Source organism: Aquarana catesbeiana, linkage group LG02 (genome assembly GCF_042186555.1).
Source record: "Aquarana catesbeiana isolate 2022-GZ linkage group LG02, ASM4218655v1, whole genome shotgun sequence".
Taxonomy (NCBI): Eukaryota; Metazoa; Chordata; class Amphibia; order Anura; family Ranidae; genus Aquarana; species Aquarana catesbeiana.
In genome coordinates this window covers 335,967,379-335,989,842 of record NC_133325.1, presented here as the reverse complement: position 1 = coordinate 335,989,842, position 22,464 = coordinate 335,967,379, and the positions used below count along the sequence as shown (strand labels likewise).

Below are 22,464 nucleotides of genomic sequence, written 5' to 3'. Positions count from 1 at the left end.
GTTTGTAGACGCTATAACTTTTGCGCAAACCAATAAATATATGCTTATTGACATTTTTTTTACCAAAGACATGTGGCCGAATACATTTTGGCCTAAATGTATGACTAAAATTGAGTTTATTGGATTTTTTTTATAACAAAAAGTAGAAAATATCATTTTTTTTCAAAATTTTCGGTCTTTTTCCGTTTGTAGCGCAAAAAATAAAAACTGCAGAGGTGATCAAATACCATCAAAAGAAAGTTCTATTTGTGGGAAGAAAAGGACGCAAATTTCGTTTGGGTACAGCATTGCATGATCGCGCAATTAAAAGTTAAAGCGACGCAGTGCCAAATTGGAAAAAGACCTCTGGTCCTTAGGCAGCATAATGGTCCGGGGCTCAAGTGGTTAAAAAGGGGATTAACTCCAGAGATAAAACGATAATTCTCCCACTCTACAAGACTCTGGTCCGGCCGCACCTAGAGTATGCTGTCCAGTTCTGGGAGGATGTACTGGAAATGGAGCCTGGAGGATATTAGTTATGAGGAAAGGTTGCAAGCATTTAACTTATTCGCTCTGGAGAAGAGACGCTTGAGAGGGGATATGATTTCAATATACAACTAGAAAAGCTACAATTTCTGGGGAAATTGTGAAAAGTGTTCTTGCCTCTACAACTGGAGTGGGAGGAGTAACTGGGTGGAGTGGCTTGAGTAACTGTGAAAAGTGTTTAAAAGCTTAATATTTTAAAAAGTATAAATAGTAGTAAAAAAGTTGAAGTCCCATCATTAGCTGAAAGTGCTGAACATTTTTTTCAAAAGTTTTTTTTTTTTTTTCAAAAATGAATTTTTATTTTTTTTCAAAAATGAATTTTTTTTTTTTTTTCATAAATGAATTTTTTTTGAAAAATGAATTTTTTTCACAAATGATTTTTTTTTTTCAAAAATGAATTTTTTTTTTCAAAAATAATTTTTTTTTCAAAAATATATATATATTTTTTTCAAAAATATTTTTTTTTGGGGCGGTCATAATGTTTTTTCTGATCATGGGGTGGTCATAATGTTTTGGCTGATCATGGGGTTGTCAGCTTTTGTCACCTCCCACTCTAGTTTTGAACATTTCACCATTCATTCCTATGGGACCAATTTCGTCGCAAAAACGACGATAATTCGTGAACCATTCGGCGAAACGTTCCACAAAGTAATAGCACACCAATTAAATGACATTGATTCCGGATTCACACTGGTATATTTCAGCTTTTCACAAAGTTCCACAAGGTAATAGCACACCAATTAAATGACATTGAACATTTCGCCATTCATTCCTATGGGACCAATACTGCCGCAAAAACGACGATATTTCGTGAACCACAAAGTGATAGCACACCAATCGGGAACAATCCACACGTTTCGGTATATTACTTGTCTCTGTAGTGTAAAAACTGTGGGAGGAGTCTACAAGCATTATCAAGCCTCACAGAGGAAGGTATGACCACATGCATTTGGGGGGTCTCAGCATCTTGTGTTTACAACCACTGTTTCCTAGCAACGCTCATGCCCTGTTTATGCTTCACAAATACTGCTCAATACACAATACACAGGACCATGATAGCTGTAGTAACTCTGCAGTAATTCAAATGGCCGTATTTTAAAAACTATAAATCCTACAGCGAAGATCTTTATATTGTGAGAATCACAAGACCCAGACCTAGATTTTGATACATAGTATGTCTCTGAAATATTAAAATTGAAGGCACGGTCGCAGTTTAGAAATTGCCCTTCAAATTTGAAGGGGCTAGAGTGTAGTTTCAATGAATGTCAATGGACGGTGTGAGTTGCAAACAAATGGTCATATTGTGAAAACTATCAGGACTATGGCTTAGCCGTGGACATGTTTAGTGGCAGCAGGGATAGCTGAACGTTTTGATATAAGATTTGTATAGGTGGGCTTGAAAATGAGGGAGTGGCGGCAGTTTAGAAATCATGTTCTGATTTTTCAGCTTTTGTCACCTCCCACTCTAGTTTCCCCATTCATTCCTACGGGACCAATTTCGCCGCAAAAACGACGATATTTCGTGAACCATTCGGCGAAACGTTCCACAAAGTAATAGCACACCATTCGGGAACAATCCTCACGTTTCGGTATATTACTTGTCTATGTAGTGTAAAAATTGTGGGAGGAGTTAGGGTGGTAAATTTGGCTATAATAATAACTAGAAAAGGTACAATTTCTGGGGAAATTGTGAAAGTGTTCTTGCCTCTACAACTGGAGTGGGCGGAGTAACTGGGTGGGGTGGAGTGGCTTGAGTAACTGTGAAAAGTGTTAAAAAGCTTAATATTTTAAAAAGTATAAATAGTAGTAAAAAAGTTCCATCATTCGCTGAACGAGCTGAACATTTTTTTCAAAAGTAATTTTTTTTTTCAAAAATGAATTTTTTTTAATCAAAAATGATTTTTTTTTTCAAAAGTAATTTTTTTTTTCAAAGGTAATTTTTTTTTTCAAAAATGAATTTTTTTATTTCAAAAATAATTTTTTTTTCGAAATTATTATTTTTCAAAAATAATTTTTTTTTTTAAAAGAAATTTTTTTTTCAAAAATATTTTTTTTTTTCAAAAATAATTTTTTTTTTTCAAAAATATTTTTTTTTTCAAAAATATTTTTTTTTTTTTCAAAAATGATTTTTTTTTTCAAAAATTATTTTTTTACTTTTTTCAAAATTTTTTTTTTTTTTTCAAAAATATTTTTTTTTTTTTACATGGGGCGGTCATAATGTTTTGGCTGATCATGGGGTGGTCATAATGTTTTGGCTGATCATGGGGTTGTCAGCTTTTGTCACTTCCCACTCTAGTTTTGAACATTTCGCCATTCATTCCTATGGGACCAATTTCGCCGCAAAAACGTCATTTCGTGGACCATTCGGCAAAACATTCCACAAAGTAATAACACACCAATCGGGAACAATCCGCTCGTTTCGGTATATTATTTGTCTCTGTAGTGTGAAAACTGTGGGAGGAGTCTACAAGCATTATCAAGTCTAGCAGATGAAGTCACATGCATTTGGAGTGTCTCAGCATCTTGTGTTTACAACCACTGTTTCCTAGCAACGCTCATGCCCTGTTTATGCTTCCCAAATACTGCTTCATCAAAACTGCCCCATCAGAATTACCCCATCTAAACTGCCCCATCATAATTGCCCCATCAAAACTGCCCCATCAGAATTGCCCTATCAAAACTGCCCCATCATATTCCTCTATTATAAATCAGTACATGGTGTGTCTGTCCCCTCCCCCGGGCTCTGTAATAAGAGCTGAGATGCTCCAGCCACCTCCCCCCTGTGTATAACAGAAGCTTTGGTAACCATGGCAACAAAACAAACACTAACAGTACACTCTGATTAATGGCTAAAATTTCCTGAAATGACCTCTAAACAAATGGCCGTATTTTAAAAACTATACATCCTACAGCGAAGATCTTTATATTGTGAGAATCACAAGACCCAGACCTAGATTTTGATGTATAGTATGTCTCTGAAATATTAAAAATGAAGGCACGGTCGCAGTTTAGAAATTGCCCTTCAAATTTGGAGGGGGCTAGAGTGTAGTTTCAGGGAATGTCAATGGACGGCGTGAGTTGCAAACAAATGGTCATATTGTGAAAACTATCAGGACTATGGCTTAGCCGTGGACATGTTTAGTGGCAGCAGGGATAGCTGAACGTTTTGATATAAGATTTGTGTAGGTGGGCTTGAAAATGAGGGAGTGGCGGCAGTTTAGAAATCATGTTCTGATTTTCCAGCTTTTGTCATCTCCCACTCTAGTTTCCCCATTCATTCCTATGGGACCAATTTCGCCGCAAAAACGACGATATTTCGTGAACCATTCGGCGAAACGTTCCACAAAGTAATAGCACACCATTCGGGAACAATCCGCACGTTTCGGTATATTACTTGTCTATGTAGTGTAAAAACTGTGGGAGGAGTTAGGGTGGTAAATTTGGCTATAATAATAATAATAATATATATGTGAGATAACAGTAAGTGGTCTTGCTATGCAAGAACACTTAAATACCGTACTGGTGACCCCACAATAGGGATAAAACTTTTTCGCAGAAGAGAGTTTAACAAGACTCGTGGCCACTCATTAAAATTAGAAGAAAAGAGGAGTTAACCTTAAACTGCGTAGAGGGTTCTTTACTGTAAGAGCAGCAAGCATGTGGAATTCCCTTCCACAGGCGGTGGTCATTGATGGTTTCAAGAAACTATTAGATGAGCACCTGAACGACTGCAACATACAGGGATATGTAATGTAATACTGACATATAAGCACACACATAGGTTGGACTTGATGGACTTGTGTCTTTTTTCAACTTCTCCTACTATGTATGTAACTATGTGATGAGGGGGCAAATCCACTTTCAGGCTTTTCTTGCTGTCTTTGTCTCTGTTACGGGATTTGCTGCCTGTAATTGTCCTGATCACCAAGGTCATTAGGAATGAAAGTAAGGGTAAATCCAAAATTCGGAGTGGTCATCAGAACAGGAAAAGAGGTGGATTTTGCAACAAGGGCGCTTGTTCCTGTGACAACTGTCTAAGAGGAGATTTCCCTCACATTATAAAGATTTCTTCTCGCTCATCTACCTTACAGGAAGTGAAAGTAAATCTCCATAAGACAGCGTTTTTGAGTATCAGTTTTAGGCCCCATTCATACTAGTAAATGGGGCCATTAGCATGTACCGGTGGCAGATCCAGCAGGGGCTCTGACCATTAGCTGCGGGCAGCAACTCTATGAAAGCAGTGGCAAGCTGACCGTTCCTGCAGCCAATCATTATTCGATAATGGAGAAACTACCTGCAAATGATTGGCTCTGGATGCAGACAATCTTTGCACAGGTTTTTTAGGTTAGTAATACTAATAGCAGGGCTTTTTAGCTTTAAAGCAAGGGTGTCAAACTCAATTGCATTGCAGGCTATATCAGCATTATGGTTGCCTTTTAAAGGGCCTGTTGCATCTGTGAGAGTAGATGTTCAAGCACCCCCCCCACATCAGATGTCAAGATTTCCCCCCCCACCCTCCCTTACATCACAGTGCACCCCCCTTACCTTGTGCTGCTACCGGGGGGTGGAGCTGGGAGGCAAAAAGTGCAGTGTTTGTAGGAGGGCTAGAGTCAGCTGAGTGCTGAGACCAAGGTAGGCGGGTATTGCAGCTGCACAGAGAGGCACAGGATCTGTGGAAGGAGTTCTGTCCTCCTCTCTGCTGCTGACTGCTGAAACGGGGCAGAGACAAGCCCCTCCTCGGCTGCACAGAGGAGCGCAGGATAATGCGGGGGAGTCCTGTCCCCCTCTCTGCTGCCAATTGCTAAGACAAGGTGGGGGCAAAGATGAGAGGGGTGCCGCAGCTGCAGGAGAGGTGCAAGGGCCCGGGGACCTTGTGTTTGACACATGCTTTAACCGCTTCTGGACCCCCCACTGCACATATACAGCTCAGCTGCACGAAACAACGTACCTATACGTTGTTTCCTTTTCCCGGATCTGGGGCACGCGCGCGTTGTTGAAGACCCACTCCCGCTGTGGTTGGACAGAGCAGGAGGCAACCAGCGGGTCCGGCAGCCTTGATGGACGCCGGCTGCCCACGATCATTTGTAGAAGAGGCAGAATGGCTTTCTGCCTATGTAAACAAGGCAGACCGTTGTTCTGGCACAGAGGAAGAGAGAGATCTGTGATTCCTACTAATCAGGAACACAGATGTCTCTCTTCCTCCAGTCAGTCCATCCCCCACAGTTAGAAAGCATTCTCTAGGAGCACACTTAACCCTTTGGTCCCCCTCGATGTTAACCCTTTCCCTGACAGTGTCATTTATACAGTGCATTTTTTTTTTGTTTTAGCACTGATCACTTTATTGGTCACTGGTGCCCAAAAAGTGCCACTTAGTATCCAAAAATAGCTGATCGCTGCCATTACTAGTAATTATAAAAATAAAAATGCCATAAAAATATCCCATAGTTTGTAGACGCGATAAGTTTTGAGCAAACCAATCAATATACACTAATTGGGATTTTTTTTATACCAAAAATATCTATCAGAATACATATTGGTCTAAATTGATGAAGAAATTAGATTTTTTTTTTTCACATATTTTTATTGGATTTGTTTTTATAGCAGAAAGTAAAAAATATTGTGTTTTTTTTTTTTTTTTTTTAAATTGTCATTGTACCGCAGAGGTAATCAAATACCACCAAAAGAAAGCTCTATTTGTGGGGGAAAAAAAGGATATCAATTTTGTTGGGGTACAGCGTCGTGCAACCACGCAATTGTTAGTTAAAGTGCAGTGCAGTGCCTTATTGCAAAAAAATGGCCTGGTCATTAAGGGGGTAAAACCTTCCGGGGCTGAAGTTGTTAAAGCAAATTTAAGGTTGGCTACAAACTGAAGAGAAGAACCCAAAACGCCATCATGAATGGCCAAATGAAACTCGTATACCTGTATGTCTTTTTTGTTTCCATTATATAAATGATCCAGTTTCCTACGTCTAGTTAAGCAAACAAGGTTTACATGGCTCAATAATCAGTCTTTGTTTATCTGGTTCATCATTGTTCTCAGCTGCCAAACGAAATGCTCCATTCAGAGACTTGATTGTTACTTTATTTCTATCACCAATACTGCTGATGTTATGAGGCCACTCTCATCCTGAACACAACTGCACTTTCATAGAGTTAATGTAAGCTAAATGAAATTAAATACTAGGTAAATTGATTGATTTTCTGACACAGTTCTGTGTAATTTGATTTATGATGCTGGAGGCTTGAGGTGTGTGGAAGTGCATTAATAATTCTTGAAAGTGGAAAAGAAACTAATTTTACCTGCCTGTACAGAGAATGAAGCGGAAACTGCATACATTAAATATTAATATTAATGTACCTCCACATCTCACTGCTTTAAATTGTGTCATTATTGAATAATTCATTTTAACTACTATCTCTGCACAAGATGTACGCAATTCTTTTTATTTATTTTTTTCTTAAAAAAGAAACACCTTTTCAGTGGTTGCTTCAGAAACTCTAATGCCCCGTACACACGGTCAGACATTGATCGGACATTCCGACAACAAAATCCATGGATTTTTTCTGACGGATGTTGGCTCAAACTTGTCTTGCATACACACGGTCACACAAAGTTGTCAGAAAATCCGATCGTTCTGAACGCGGTGACGTAACACGTCGGGACTATAAACGGGGCAGTAGCCAATAGCTTTCCTCTCTTAATTTATTCTGAGCATGCGTGGCACTTTGTCCGTCGGAGTTGTGTACACACGATCGGAATTTCCGACAACGGATTTTGTTGTCGGAAAATTTTGTAGCCTGCTCTCAAACTTTGTATGCTGGAAATTCCGATAGAAAATGTGTGATGGAGCCTACACACGGTTGGAATTTCCGACAACAATGTCCTATCACACATTTTCCGTCTGAAAATCCGACCGTGTGTACAGGGCATTACTGTAACTGCATAGTGGTATCTCTGTATATGTAAATATACCTGTCATTTAGCAGGACCATTTTTACTAGGCCAAATAACACTAAGATGTGTTTTTTTTCTAAAAGCATCTCCAGACCTATTTGTCTTGTAAAACTGCATGCACATTCATTGTGTGGGAATGGATCAAAATCAAATGTAACTACAGGTATGTGACTATTTTCTCTCCACGTCAAAAGTTATTCAGTCATATAGAATAGATTTAATCAGGAATACAGCATCGTCGCTGATTTACTATGATCCTTCACTCTATTGCTTATGAATGGATAACATTTGACCTGGAAAGAGATTAGCCTAATAACATTTGATTTTGTCCGCTTTTGCACAGAACAATTGTGCATGCAGTTTCAAAGAGCAAAGAGCTCCTGGTGTCTGCACTGGACTCTGTAGTAACTCCTCTACTGTCTGTACGATGTTCCCTGGCACTCCTACCCCTTTGTGCACACATTCCCTGGAATTCATAAAGACTGGCACAGACAGGTTTTGCATAAGTTCCTCTCAATCAGGCTGGGTTCCAGTGGCTGGCCGTCCATAGAGGGCGCACAGGTGTTGCCTCCCCTATCCATGCTTCCGGCATTCTGATCTACATATCAGTGGCGCCGGACCATGGATTCCAATGTGGCAGGGTTTTTTTTTTTGAAGCACCTGATTAGAGCCAAAGGCTCGAATAGGCTTCAAAAAAGAGTGGGCTCGGAGCGCAGAGCATTGCGTTTAGAGCCCACCCAGTTGTGTGACCATAGCGAATGAGTTTTCGTTATTATCACACTAAAGTTCCTCCCCGCCAATCAGGAGGCAGGTGTGTGAGACCTGTTTCCCCATTTGGCCAAAGCGTCAGGCGATTCTATTGGATGCCTAGCGCTTTGGCGGAAGAGGAGACACGGCAGAGGAAGCTGGAGGAGCAGACGCCGGAGCTGCCACGCCCACTGCCCACTCTCCAGCACAGGGGGAGAAGACACCACAACCCCGCAACACGAGTGGGTAAGTGACGGACCGCCCACGGGCGGGGGGTGCTGTTTCAGTGTCGTGCCAGGCCGCCGGGGGGGGGTGTTTGTTTGCCGCCCCCCAAAGAAGAACCCACCAGCCGCCACTGCTGGGTTCACACTTGCTGCGGCTGTGGGGCACAGCAGGGGGTCTGGTGCGTCCCTGTTCATCGTTTCAAGGATGAATCAGGTCTTAATTTATGCCATTAAGAGCCAGTCACAGTCTCCTGTCATGCGAATTGGATGCGCGGAACCCAGCGTCATTTTAAAAGTGGTGCATCATTCTCCAAATTCACATACCTGTCTAGAACTTGTACTTGAATTTGGCTCATGCCTTTTAGAATCAATGAGAGACGCTTTAACAACATCTGCCAACAGCCAAAAGAGAATTGGTCTTAATTAGCGCCGCCTTCGTAAGATACTAACTGTCTGTATTTTATTTTGACATTGGCAAATTCGATGTGTAACAATGTAAAAGTGGTGCACTCAATGCTGCACATTATAAATGTGGCGCATTATAGAATTACCTGAATTTGGTGCACAAGTTGCTGTCAGAACCAAAACTGTTGCAAATGTTTCATGAATTTGGCACCGTACATTAACAAGAGGGATTAAAGATTGTAAACGTTCAATTTAAAATAAATAAATAACAAACATGCCTATACTTACCTGCTCTGTGCAATGGTTATGCACAGAGCAACCCCAATACTCTTCTTCTGGGGTCCCCCAACTCCAGCTCCCTCGTCTTCATTGGGTGCCCCCATGGAGGCACCCGTGCGGGCTCGCTCCTGAGTCCTGCTGCGTCTATTTACACAGACAGTGGGACTCTGCCCCATCCTCTGCTTCCATGTCACTGCTTTTGATTGACAGAAGCGGGAGCCAATGGATCCTGCTGCTATCAATCTGTCCAATGAGGAGAGCGACAGCGGCTGGAGCCACTGCGCATGTGCACATCACTGAATCAGATCGGGCTCAGGTAAGAAAAGGGGGGGTCTGGAGGGTGCTGGAGCTTAAGGCTTTAAAACCACTTTAATGCTTTAATGAATTTCCCCCAATGTTCTCTGACAGCTCTTCCCCTACCATCCACTCTATGTTCTCTGAAAACATAGTAGTTGATTTACTAAAACTGGCGAGTGCAAAATCTGGTGCAGTTCTGCAAAGAAACCAGCTTGGCTTCCACTTTTTTTTTGTCAAACCTTAATTGAACATGCTGAAGATAGAAGCTGATTGGCTACCATGCACAGCTGCACCAGATGGTGCACTCTCAAGTTTTAGTTAGGCTCCATTTACACTTGTATGACTCCAAAGTCACGCCCACTTTGGAGTGCAACTTTGAAGCAACTTTGGTGCAACAACTTTGGATGGGTGCGACTTGTACGTGACTTGTTGTCCCTCTGCAAAGTCTGACCCACTGTTGCATGTAAAACATTCAGGTATGACTTTCATGCAACTTGAGGGCCACAGACTTCAATGTTAACCCTCAAAAGTTGCATGAAAGTCGGACCAAAGTAGTGCATGAACTTTAAGACGCACATATATGAATGGTTATATTGGAAAACATGGGGTACAACTTGTCATGCAACTTTGATGTCCAAAGTCGCATGACAAATCGCACAAGTGTGAATGGGGTCTAAATCAACCTCTTAAGAGCTCGCAGTAGCTTATTTTGCAGGGATCCCCCAATGTCTGCACTGCACCCCAGTTATTTTGCATACCATTTACATTATTGCCTTCTCATTACAGGTTTACACCATCCTGTTATTTAGACATTGATCCTGAAGTTAATTTTGGGAATATGATTGCAAACAGCAAAGTAATATCTAAGGAGATTGGCATTACGAATCATGGTTCATCGCCAGGTAATTGACTTAATTGTATTTATTTGACTACGCTAGAGCAAAAACATATCTAATAACTTTTTATTGCAGATTGCTGATCAGATGGTATATGTTATACCATAAGTAAACTTTAATAGGGGAAATGTACATTATCGCTTTTATTCGGTCGAATGGTAATTTGTGAACTATTTAGGACGTTTTTAAAGGCCCGGTTTTGAGCTTTTCTTGCAGCTTAAAAATGCTACTCCATGTTATTCAATGGCCTCATACACACCATGGCGTTTTTTGAGCTGTAACAGGCATTGGCGTTTTTAAGCTCCAAAAAAAACCCAGGACCAGCGTGTTCTGAGGCTCCAGCACTAGAGCTGTAAAAATGCCAGACGCCGGTAAAGGGTGTTAAACACGGTTTAATGAGGCTTAATGCTGTATACACAGCTTTAAGCCTCGTCCGGTGTTTCTTTGCCCCTATTCAAAATCAATGGTTCTCTATGGAAGCCCATTGATTTGAATAGAAGTCGTACCAGAAGTCAGATCCAGATGATCTGGCTTGCGGTGTGACTTGTGTGCTGAGAATCTTGATGGGGAACCCCGCCAAAATTTTAAATTTTTTTTGCGTGACGTGTCTCCCCCCCCCCCCCCCCCAAGACAATACCAGACCCTTATCCAAGCATGCAGCCGGGCAGGTAAGGAAAGGAGGGGGACGAGCGAGCGCCCCCTCCTGGACCATATCAGGCCACATGCCCTCAACATGGGGGGGGAGCTTTGCGCCCCCCACCCCAAAGCACCTCATCCCCATGTTGATGAGGACAAGGGCCTCTTCCCGACAAACCTTGCCCAGTGGTTGTCAGGGTCTGCGGGCGGGGACTTATTGCAATCTGGAAGCCCCCTTTAACAAGGGGGGCCCCCAGATCCCGGCCTCCCACCCTAGGCGAATGAGTATGAGGCGATTCAGTTCGCATTTGCAGCACTTTACAAATCATTCATTATTCGGTCGAATGGTAATTTGTGAACTATTTAGGACGTTTTTAAAGGCCCGGTTTTGAGCTTTTCTTGCAGCTTAAAAATGCTACTCCATGTTATTCAATGGCCTCATACACACCATGGCGTTTTTTGAGCTGTAACAGGCATTGGCGTTTTTAAGCTCCAAAAAAAACCCAGGACCAGCGTGTTCTGAGGCTCCAGCACTAGAGCTGTAAAAATGCCAGACGCCGGTAAAGGGTGTTAAACACGGTTTAATGAGGCTTAATGCTGTATACACAGCTTTAAGCCTCGTCCGGTGTTTCTTTGCCCCTATTCAAAATCAATGGTTCTCTATGGAAGCCCATTGATTTGAATAGAAGTCGTACCAGAAGTCAGATCCAGATGATCTGGCTTGCGGTGTGACTTGTGTGCTGAGAATCTTGATGGGGAACCCCGCCAAAATTTTAAATTTTTTTTGCGTGACGTGTCTCCCCCCCCCCCCCCCCCAAGACAATACCAGACCCTTATCCAAGCATGCAGCCGGGCAGGTAAGGAAAGGAGGGGGACGAGCGAGCGCCCCCTCCTGGACCATATCAGGCCACATGCCCTCAACATGGGGGGGGAGCTTTGCGCCCCCCACCCCAAAGCACCTCATCCCCATGTTGATGAGGACAAGGGCCTCTTCCCGACAAACCTTGCCCAGTGGTTGTCAGGGTCTGCGGGCGGGGACTTATTGCAATCTGGAAGCCCCCTTTAACAAGGGGGGCCCCCAGATCCCGGCCTCCCACCCTAGGCGAATGAGTATGAGGCGATTCAGTTCGCATTTGCAGCACTTTACAAATCATTCATTCATTCATTCAATCATATCGTACCCCTACGCATTCACCCAAAAAAAAGTGTCAAAAATAGAAACACACTACACAGGTTTTTAAAGTATTTTATTAAGGCAGCTCCGGCTCTTCTCCCTCTTCTGGCGACATCTTCTCCCTCTGCCGGTCCTTCTCCCCTCTCCAGTTCTTCTCTTCCTCTCTACGCTGTCTTCTCTCTCCGCTGTCTTCTCGCTTATTTGCCGGGTCTTCTCCCTCTGTTCTTCTTCTGATGTTGACGCAATCTCCCGGTGTAATGCTGGGTCCTCTGTGCGCAATGACTTATATTGGCATGGGGCTGGGCCACCTAATGATGCAATTTGGAGGCCACACCCCCTGTGATGATGGGTGATGATGTCACAGGGGGTGTGGCCTCTAAATTGCATCATTGGGTGGCCCCGCCCCATGCCAATATAAGTCATTGTACACAGCGGACCCAGCATTACACCGGGAGATTGCATCGAGTCAACAGAGAGAGAAGACAGGAGGAGAAGAACCGGAGAGGGGAGAAGGACCTGCAGAGGGAGAAGACGTTGCCAGAAGGAGAAGAGCCGGAGCTGCCTTAATAAAATACTTTAAAAACCTGTGTAGTGTGTTTTTTTTTTTTTTTTAGGTGAATGGGTAGGGGTACGGTGTACTCCCTACTCATTCACCTAGGGTGGAGGGCCGGGATCTGGGGGCTTCTAGATTCCGATAAGCCCCCGCCCATAGACCCCAACAACCACCAGGCAAGGGTTGTCGGGAAGAGGCCCTTGTCCTCATCAACATAGGGACAAGGTGCTTTGGGGGGGCTCTGCGCTCTCCACCCCAAAGCACCCACCCCCCATGTTGAGGGCATGTGACCTGGTATGGTCCGGGGGGGGTTCACTCATCCCCCCCACTTTTCTGACCTGCCGGGCTGCGTGCTCGGATAAGGGTTTGGTATGGATCTTGGGGGGGACTCCCACGCCATTTTATTTGGGCGTGGGGGTTCCCCTTAAGATCCATACCAGACCGAAGGGTCTGATATAGTTTTGGGGGAGAACCTCAAGCATTTTTTTTTTTTTAATTTGGCGGGGTTCCCCTTCAAGATTCTCAGCACACAAGATGCATCTTAATCCAACTTCTGGTTCGACTTCTATTCAAATCAATGGGCTCCCATAGGGAACCATTGATTTTGAATAGAGGCAGAGAAACGCAGCTGAAAGCTAGTGTGGCTAAACGTGCATTGATGCCAGTGCAAAACGCGGATAAAATTGTGTTTTCAACGCTGTTTTTTTTTCATGGCGTCAGTACTAGCTTTACAGCTCATTTTTTAAAACGTCTGTGTGTATGAGGCCTTAATGAGAAAAAAAAACTCTGACATAATATTTATTGGTTGATGATTCTGTTCTGTATGGTAGATTTACTAAAACTGGAGAGTGCAAAGTCTGGTGCCACTGTTCATAGAAATCAATCAGCTTCCAGGTTTTTTTGTCAAAGCTTAATTGATCAAATTGAAGTTAGAAGCTGATTGGCTACCATGCACAGCTACACCAGATCAGCTTCTAACTTCAATTTGATCAATTAAGTTTTGATAATAAAACCTGGAATCTGATTGATTTCTATGCACAGCGGCACCAGATTTTGCACTCACTGGTTTTAGTAAATCAACCCCTGTGTTTCTTGCAATTCCCCATAGGCTTGCAGATGGCACTATTAAAATAAAGATATTAGTTACCGAATGTTACATTTTTGCAGCTTATATTGTTTACTGTATGCAATGTATAGTTTACTTTTTTCCTTCAAGATATTTGGTAAGCATGATTTGAAAATGGCCACATAAGAAATTTGTTATAGTTATTGATAAAAGTTCATTTTTTATGTAATAAAAATATTTTTTATGTCGTTTTCATATCTCTAACTGGCAAAAGCCTGTGAAAATGTACAATTTATTGCAGCTGTGTATGTCCATTCCTCTACTTGGTACATCACAGCTGGGAAATCTTTAAGCTAGAGAAAATCTATCTGCCATGATGCAATACCAGCTTTCAGTGCTGTCTGTGTAAACTGTCAGTCAAACTAATGTACTGATTTTTACAGCTACTTTTGCTTTTAGAACAATATCTTGCTTTTTTGCTAAATGGGGAAACATAATTGGAGTTTATTTAAAAATATTTTCACCTAGAATTCACACTTTTTTACCCAGGATTTTGACTTTTTTTTCTAATTGGATTCAATTAAATATTGGTAAATTGTGGATGAAAGCTGTGTGCAGGGGCGGACTGACCATTCGGGCTCTCGGGCACTGCCCAAGGGCCCCATGCCACTAAGGGGCCCCATCAGGGTTGCCAGCCTCAATAAAACCAGGGACAATATGTAAAAATCTGTGCCTGGGGGCCCCATAATCTCCTATTGCCCAGGGGCCCCATGAGTTGTCAGTTCGCCCCTGGCTGTGTGAGTTTTGGGAGAAAACATTTGTAAATAGACCCTGAAGGCTACTGTTGTTGACTTTTCATATAGTAAATGCTAGTTGCCTGGCTGTCAGGATGACCACCTTGCTTCAGTTTTTTGAATCTCTAACCCAGAACAGATATGTGGGTTGCGTAAAAAAAAACCTGTCCGCTCCGGTTGGAGCCACTGTACTAACATTGCGAGGTTAGTCCAGCGTTCTCCCCTGCTAAGCTGTTGTGTTCTGACAAGCGGACTGCCCCCCCCCCCCCCCACCAGAACACGCCGAGCAGTGCACTCTTGCATTGGCTGAAAGCGCTGATCAGGATTCGGTTGGCTGCTGGTTTTCCGGCATGCTCATCCAACAGAAGCCAGCCGAACACCTGGCTTCTGTCCAACAGACCAACATTCACAGTGGCAGAGTGTCAGCCTTTTTTTTTTGAACCAGTAAATGTCTCCTGACATTCTGCCCATGTATATGGGGCTTTAGAGCTGAACTCCCGGAAAGACAAATATTGTTTAAATACAAGAGTAATGTGTATTCTTACTTGAATCTTGGCGTGCTTTGTTTATTTCTTCCAGATCTGTGCATTAACCCAGTGCGAAGCTTTGACACTGTGCTGTAATAAAGACCAGTCAATGCTGCTCTCTCTGCTTATACAGGGTGACTGGTCTTGTATTCACCCCCTCCTGTAGTTTTTTTCACTTGTAAAAGTACACCTGTGATCCCTCTCACAGCCCTTTTCTCTGCACAGGCTGTGTGTAGCGCAGTGATGATGTCACCACTACTTTTACAAGGTTATATCATGGTTTGCAAAGACATTTGCTGCACATAATGAAGATTCATATCCTCTGTGGCTATTGATGAATACATATCAATGAACGTTTTTGTGCCCGAAGTTCAAAGCAGACCTTGCCGTAATAATGTAAGGTCCACCTAAAATATTAGGGACCCCACTCTCTTCACAAATATTAGTTTTTTTAATATAAACAACAATTTTGTCATTACGTAAGATAACAAAGTAAGACAAATATATATTTTTTAAGACAAATGAGGCTTTATTTTGGTAATAGTGTTTTGCAAAAATGTTGTTTTTTTTTTTTTTTGTTTTTTTTTTAATCGAATCCATTGGTATGAAGCCATATGTAGCACCCTCTAGTGCTCAGTCTAAAGTAGCAAAATTTACTTCTGACTTGTGGTAGTTGTGTGAGTCTGGTCATTGGTTGGGGGTTACTATAGGTCAGGCTGGAGGGCTCTACAGATCAGGCCTCTGGCTGAGGATTAGAGAAGTTTCTGGAAGCTAGTGGGTAGAGGCCAGGAGGTCCTGATCTGCATATTTATGGGAATCTGGCCAATCTCCAGGCAGGAGGCCTGGCAGGGTGACTGGATAGGCCCATAAATATTATGGAGCCTGGCCCAGCAGGGGAGTCAGGTAAAGGTGCAGTGAGGAAGCTGTGTTGTGTGTCATGGGATGGCATCCCCGTGCTGAGAGGAGTTCTGCCTCAAGGCTGGGATCTGAGAAAGGAAGAAGGACAGACTACCCACTACCCTACAGTCTCTTCTAGGAGACCCCTGGCTTGCATGGAAGGACCTGGGGTCCTTCCAAGCAAGCCTGAACAGTAGTCTCTTCTGAAGCAACAGGATTTCCAGGGACAGTGTGAGTACCAAGCTACACCCCCAGGGCCAAAAAGGGTTAAAACTGCTAGATGCAAAATCCAGCAAAATTTTCTGGGTCTGTGCCAACAAGCTGCTACCAAATCCCTTGTCCTGGGACATTTAACCAAGCATTCAGGTGGGAGGGTATTTTCGAGAGAGAGAGGCGACATAGAGCTCCTGCAAGTTGGGACTTTGCTAAAATGCAGCTCGTAGAGCTCCTAGAAGGGGGATTTCCTTTGCCAAGTCCAGAAAGACTGTTGCTGTTCCGGAGGGATGCAGTCAAGGATTTTTTCGCTTCTGTGTTGTGCATAGAGAAGGAAGTTGTCCACATTGTTCTTTTTTAAATCAAGTTGTGCATCCCATAATCCCTAAATCCTATCCAAGTTATTTTCCCCCATAAAATAACAAAACCAAGCCCATGGACTGATTTTTTTTTAAATTTTGTCTCTGAATGCAGTTGGAAAAAAAGTGTGTTGCCTGGCTGTGCAGGAATAGGGGGGCCCAAAATCCAGCGGCTCTCTAAGGCAGGGGTAGGCAACCTGGGGCCCTCCAGCTGTTGCAGAACTACAAGTCCCATCATGCCTCTTGGAGTAATTGTACCTGCCAGCCTTGCAAAGCCTCATGGGAAATGTGGTTCCACAACATCTGGGGCCCCAGGTTGCCTACCCCTGCTCTAAGAGGTAGTGCTACATATACAAAAATAAATAACACTTTTTTTTTCTACTTTAACCAATGTTAGTTTAGAAAAAGTAATTGGGATGTATACATCCTATTCTGCAATTTGTCCTCCTTAAAATGACTAAAATTATGAATTTGGTACAAAGCTATTTAAAATTATTTACAAATGAGTAAAGATTTTTTTTTCCCCCCAATTGTGCAGTTTTGCCGACCACCTAACTGGAAATGTACATCATGTTTTTGATGTTTAAATACTGGGGTTATTGATGCAACTAAATGCCATAACCCCGGTATAGTTCTTCCCCTTAGCTGGTCGGCTTTCAGTTAAAAGTGATCCCAGCGGCAGATTCACCACGGGATAACTTTTAGAAGCAGCGGGAGAGAAGCAATCCGATGCGGCCGATGCCTGGGCAAGATGTCCCTCACTTAGCTCTATGCCCTTGGAGGACTGGAGCCACCTCTGAAATCACTTCCGGTTCTCAGGCATAAAATTTTCTTGTGCTTTTAAAGGTAAATGAGAGATCTGGGGTCTCTCTGACCCTGGATCTCTAAATACAGAGGACCTGTCATGCTTATTTCTATTACAAGAGATTTTTACATTCATTGTAGTAGGAATAAAAGTGATTAAAAAATAAATAAACAGTGTAAAAATAAATGTAAAGCACCCCACCCCTCCATGCTCGCTCACAGAAGCTAACACTTACGTAAGCTGCGCCAACATATGTAAACGGTCTTCAAACCACACATGCTAGGTATCGTGAGAGATCATTAGAGCAAGGCCAATAATTCTAGCCATAGACATCCTCTGTAGCTCTAAACAGATAACATGTAAACATTTTTAAAGCGTCGCCTATGGAGATTTCTAAGTACCTTAGTTTGCCGCCATTCCACGAGTGTACAACATTTTAAAGCGTGACATGTTAGATATCTATTTACTCGGTGTAACATCATCTTTCACATTATACAAAAATAAATTGGGGTAACTATTGTGTTTTTTTTTTTTTTATTTATTAAAGTGTAGTTTTAAAAAATAAATGTGTTTGAAAGACCGCTACACAAATACAGTGTGACATAAAATATTGCAACAATTGCAATTTTATTCTCTAGGGTCTCTGCTAAAAAAAAATATATATATAATGTTTGGGGGTTCTAAGTACCTTTCTAGCAAAAAAGATGAATTTAAACTTGTCAACAAGAACTTCTAGAAAAGGCCTGGTCAGCAAATGGTTAATACATTGCAAACAAAATGAATAAATGCAACAACAAAAAAAAAGCAATAAAAAGTTTAAATGTTAAAGTATAATTAAAGGAAAAACATTTTGTTTTAGTTTTGGATAGAGCGGAGAGGGGTTAGAACACCTGTCAGTTTTTACTGCAGTCTGTGCCCCCGTTAGGGTGATTCATCCTCTCTATTTATCATGTTTACCATTATCAATGAAAGAAAAAGAATATCCCAAATTTTGGGTTGTACCCAGAAAAGTAATAGGGGAAATTTTCCAATGGGGACACTAGTTCTGGAGTCCTATGGGTCCCCAAAGAATTAAATGGTGAAGACGGTGGTAAACCCGCGCACGGGAAATAGTTAAAATTTAGTTTAAACTGCTGCCTCCACAGATGCGATTGCCACCGAAGTGGCAGACGCTAGATGAGAGAAGATTTAAATGTGGGTGTGGCGCTGTTCTAATTGAAAAAACAAAGAAAAAATTTTTTGGAATATATATATATATATATATATATGAAATTCCTATACTCCTGTGGTATATGTGGGGCTCTATAATACCATGATGTGCTCAATCGTAAGTGAAAAGGAAAGTGTTTCTCAAAGGTAAATGCCAGAAAATGCAGGTGAGCCCAAACAAAAAACAAAGAAAAAAGAAATTAAAATGACAAATAAAAATATAAAATGTAAAATAAAATTGTACTGCCAGGCTGTCCAAATATTGCTACCTTGTGTAAGTTAATGTGTTCCACTATGATACAAGTTTAGCATGGCAAACATAGGTATATATAATCAAATCCAACGTGAAGAAAGGGAGGGGGGGGGGGAGTGGGGGAGGGACAAGGGAGGTGGGGATAATGAGTGACTATGCTTGATAAACAGTGATAATTAAGATGGTCCAAATAAAGTGCACACGTGACTATTGCTTAATAAACAGTAGTATTATTAGAAAGTCCAGATAAAGTGCACTTGTGACAGAAAAGTGCTGATAACTTGATTATTTCAATGTGCAGGTGTGTTCAATGCAATCCTCCAATTCTTTTTCTTGGTGACAGTGTTTTAAATCCCGTGCTCTTAATGTGCACACACTCACCAGCTTCTTTAACCCCTGCGGGGGTGTTAGGCAGTCACAGTCTGTGCTACTGTGCAGCAATTATCAGCACTCCCAGGATCGAATTGATGTTTACCATGGAAGAGAAGGGATATCCATACCATAATACTGTTTAAAAAGTTTTTATTGTGAAAAGTAACAGAGCGGTACTCACAAATTAGTAGCTCATGTAAAGCAAGAAAAGATTTCAGTTGAACCGTCAAAGTAATTCTATATTCCCTGGAAGATACTTCCCTACGCATTTCGTCATTGGACGTCTACGGGAGACGCTCCCGTGCCTGTGTAATGTAAAAAATCTGCCAGATTGTACCTATATAGGCTCGGTTTCCAGCGTTCAGCTGACTTGTCAGCTATCTTCTCTCTCCGGCTCACAGTTCCAGTGGGTGGGGCTGAGCCCTCCCACTGATGTCAGCTGGGGAGGAGGCGTAGAGAGGAGAGAGAGACCCGCCCGTCAGCTGAGCGCCGGGAGCCGCGATCATATAGGTACAGATCAGCAGATTTTTTACATTAAACAGGCACAGGGACACTTATTATTATAAAACAGAGAGGATGGGTGGATTTAGCTGCAGATATTAGAGCAGCAGAAGCGATGGAGGGGGGGGGGGGAATGGGCAGGCACTGGTATGAGCAGACAAGGAGGGGGTATGAGAACAGAGGAGACACAGGAGAACAGGGCAGCATATGACGGAGGCACGTACACTGACAATGGTGTCAGGGCTCGGCAGACCTGATATATCGGAGTCAGTGTACAGGGGAAAGGGTATAGCCAGGCAGGATCAGCCAGGTATTACAGGTGGCCAAATGACACAGCACAAGCACTGTGTTGTATAACATGCTTTAAGGGAACAGGATCAGTTTTTTTTGAGTTAACAAACACTTTAATGGTTAGAAAAATAGAGATGAACAAAAAAAAAATAATAGAAGGAGGAGGTAATTAGGGCTGAACGGGTTGTAATCTTAAAAGCAATGAATAGGTGTGTATTCCATGCTATTACCTGCAGTATAGGAATCTCTCATATTAAATTGGTTGTAAACCCCCACATATACCCAGTGAAGTGACTGGCCCCAGGTGATACACAGAGATAAAATAAATCCTCCTACATAAGTTGTAGCTGTCTATCTGCAGTCTTCTCTTCTCTACTTCCACTCAAAGTGCTGAATTTTAAAGCAAGTCAGAGAGTTCAGAAAAAGGGGGCAGAGAGCTGAAATTACACTCTGCAGAGCTCAGTGAGAAGAGGTATGAGAGCTTATAGGTGGGAAGGGACACACCCCCTTCACACAGCACACAGGAACAGAGCTGAGGCTGTAAATCAGTTAGAGGTCCCTCCAGTCACCTTTTTTCTCTTTGCGTCAGGAAAACTTGTCAGAAGTGACTCATGCTGATAGCAGAGAAATTAAGCAGCAGACACAAGTGACACTTACAGTCATAAAGTAGTGAGTGTACAGCTTGTATAACAGTGTAAATTTTTTGTCCCCTCAAAATAACTCAACACACAGCCATTAATGTCTAAACCACTGGCAACAAAAGTGAGTACACCCCTAAGTGAAAATGTCCAAATTGGGCCCAAAGTGTCAATATTTTGTGTGGCCACCATTATTTTCCAGCACTGACTTAACCCTCTTGAGCATGAAGTTCACCAGAGCTTCACAGGTTGCCACTGGAGTCCTCTTACACTCCTCCATGATGACAAAACGGAGCTGGTGGATGTTAGAGACCTTGCGCTCCTCCACCTTTCGTTTGAGATGCCCCACAGATGCTCAATAAGGTTTAGGTCTGGAGACATGCTTGGCCAGTCCATCACCTTTACCCTCAGTTTCTTTAGCAAGGCAGTGGTCATCTTGGCGGTGTTTGGGGTTGTTATCATGTTGAAATATGGTGGCCACTTTTGTTGCCAGCGGTTTAGACATTAATGGCTATGTGTTGGGTTATTTTGAGGGGACAGCAAATTTACACTGTTATACAAGCTGTACACTCACTACTTTACATTGTAGCAAAGTGTCATTTCTTCAGTGTTGTCACATGAAGAGATATAATAAAATAATTACAATAATGTGAGGGGTGTACTCACTTTTGTGAAATACTGTAAGCCTAGTACACATAATAAAACATAATACACATACACATAATAAAAAAAAAACAAAAACTGTTAGCTCCAGTCAGAGCTGCTGTACTAGTGATCCAACATTAGTTTAGTACAGTCCACTCCCTCACTGAGCTGTTGTGTTCTGACAGGGGGATGCTCTCCCCCGCCAAAACATTCAAGTCACCGCTCTCTGCCATTGGCAACCAAAAATTAAAAAAAAAAATGATATGTTCTACTTTTTGCTTTAAAAAAAAAATACAATAAACTCAATTTTAGTCATAAATTTAGGCCAAAAAGCATTCAGCCACATGTCTCGGGTAAAGAAAAAATTCAATAAACTTATATTTATTGGTTTGCGCAAAAGTTATAGAATCTACAAACTAGGGTACATTTTCTAGAATTTACACAGCTTTTAGTTTATGACTGCCTATCTCATTTCTTGAGGTGCTAAAATGGCAGGGCAGTACAACCCCCCCCCCCCAATGACCCCATTTTGGAAAGTAGACACCCCAAGGAATTTGCTGAGAGGCTTGTTGAGCATTGAATATTTAGCTTTTTTGTCACAATTGATTGAAAAATTACAAAAAAAGGCATATGTGAAATTGAATACATTTGAAAACCCATGCTATAGAGACAATTGTAAAGAAAGTTGAATAACAATGCAAATATGTGCTTTGGGCTTCTGCCGTAGAGCAAGGTAAATGACCCCAAGTGATGAAAATATAGCTGTTAAACTCAGCGCTGCTCCAATAAACAATAAACCAATATATAATAAAGTGCCTACATCAGTATAATCAATGACATAGTATTAACAATGTAAAGTGCTCAGTGCAATTCTAGTGCAAAACAAATAAAGTGCAATCATATAAAGTCCATCCATATAATCATACGGTGTGTTGAACTTGTGCAAATTATGCAGTTGGTGTAGATCTTAGTGACACTCCGTGATCCCCTCCTGGGTCCCCATTCACCAGCAATAATATTTAAATGCGCCTGGTATTAAGTTTGGAATGGTGTCTCCGTCAATGTCTCGGGCTGCTGGATGTGATCAGTGTGTGGGTGCAAATATCACCTTCCTTTCACCAATATATTAAAGCTATCAGGTATATCCTATATCCAGATATAAATATCACCTTCCCAACTTTCCCGGTGATCGGATATCCATAT

The 22,464-nt window shown here is 42.0% G+C and overlaps 1 protein-coding gene across 2 annotated transcripts in view; it reads left to right on the top strand.

Annotated features, from left to right (window-relative positions):
• The window catches only part of CFAP47 (cilia and flagella associated protein 47), a 769,322-nt gene that overhangs the window by 23,828 nt on the left and 723,030 nt on the right, over nucleotides 1–22,464 (top strand). For both annotated transcript variants that reach the window (XM_073614843.1, XM_073614844.1), the window contains exon 4: nucleotides 10,219–10,334. In XM_073614843.1, the coding sequence (XP_073470944.1) occupies nucleotides 10,219–10,334 (116 nt within the window). The remainder of the gene's footprint in view (nucleotides 1–10,218; nucleotides 10,335–22,464) is intronic.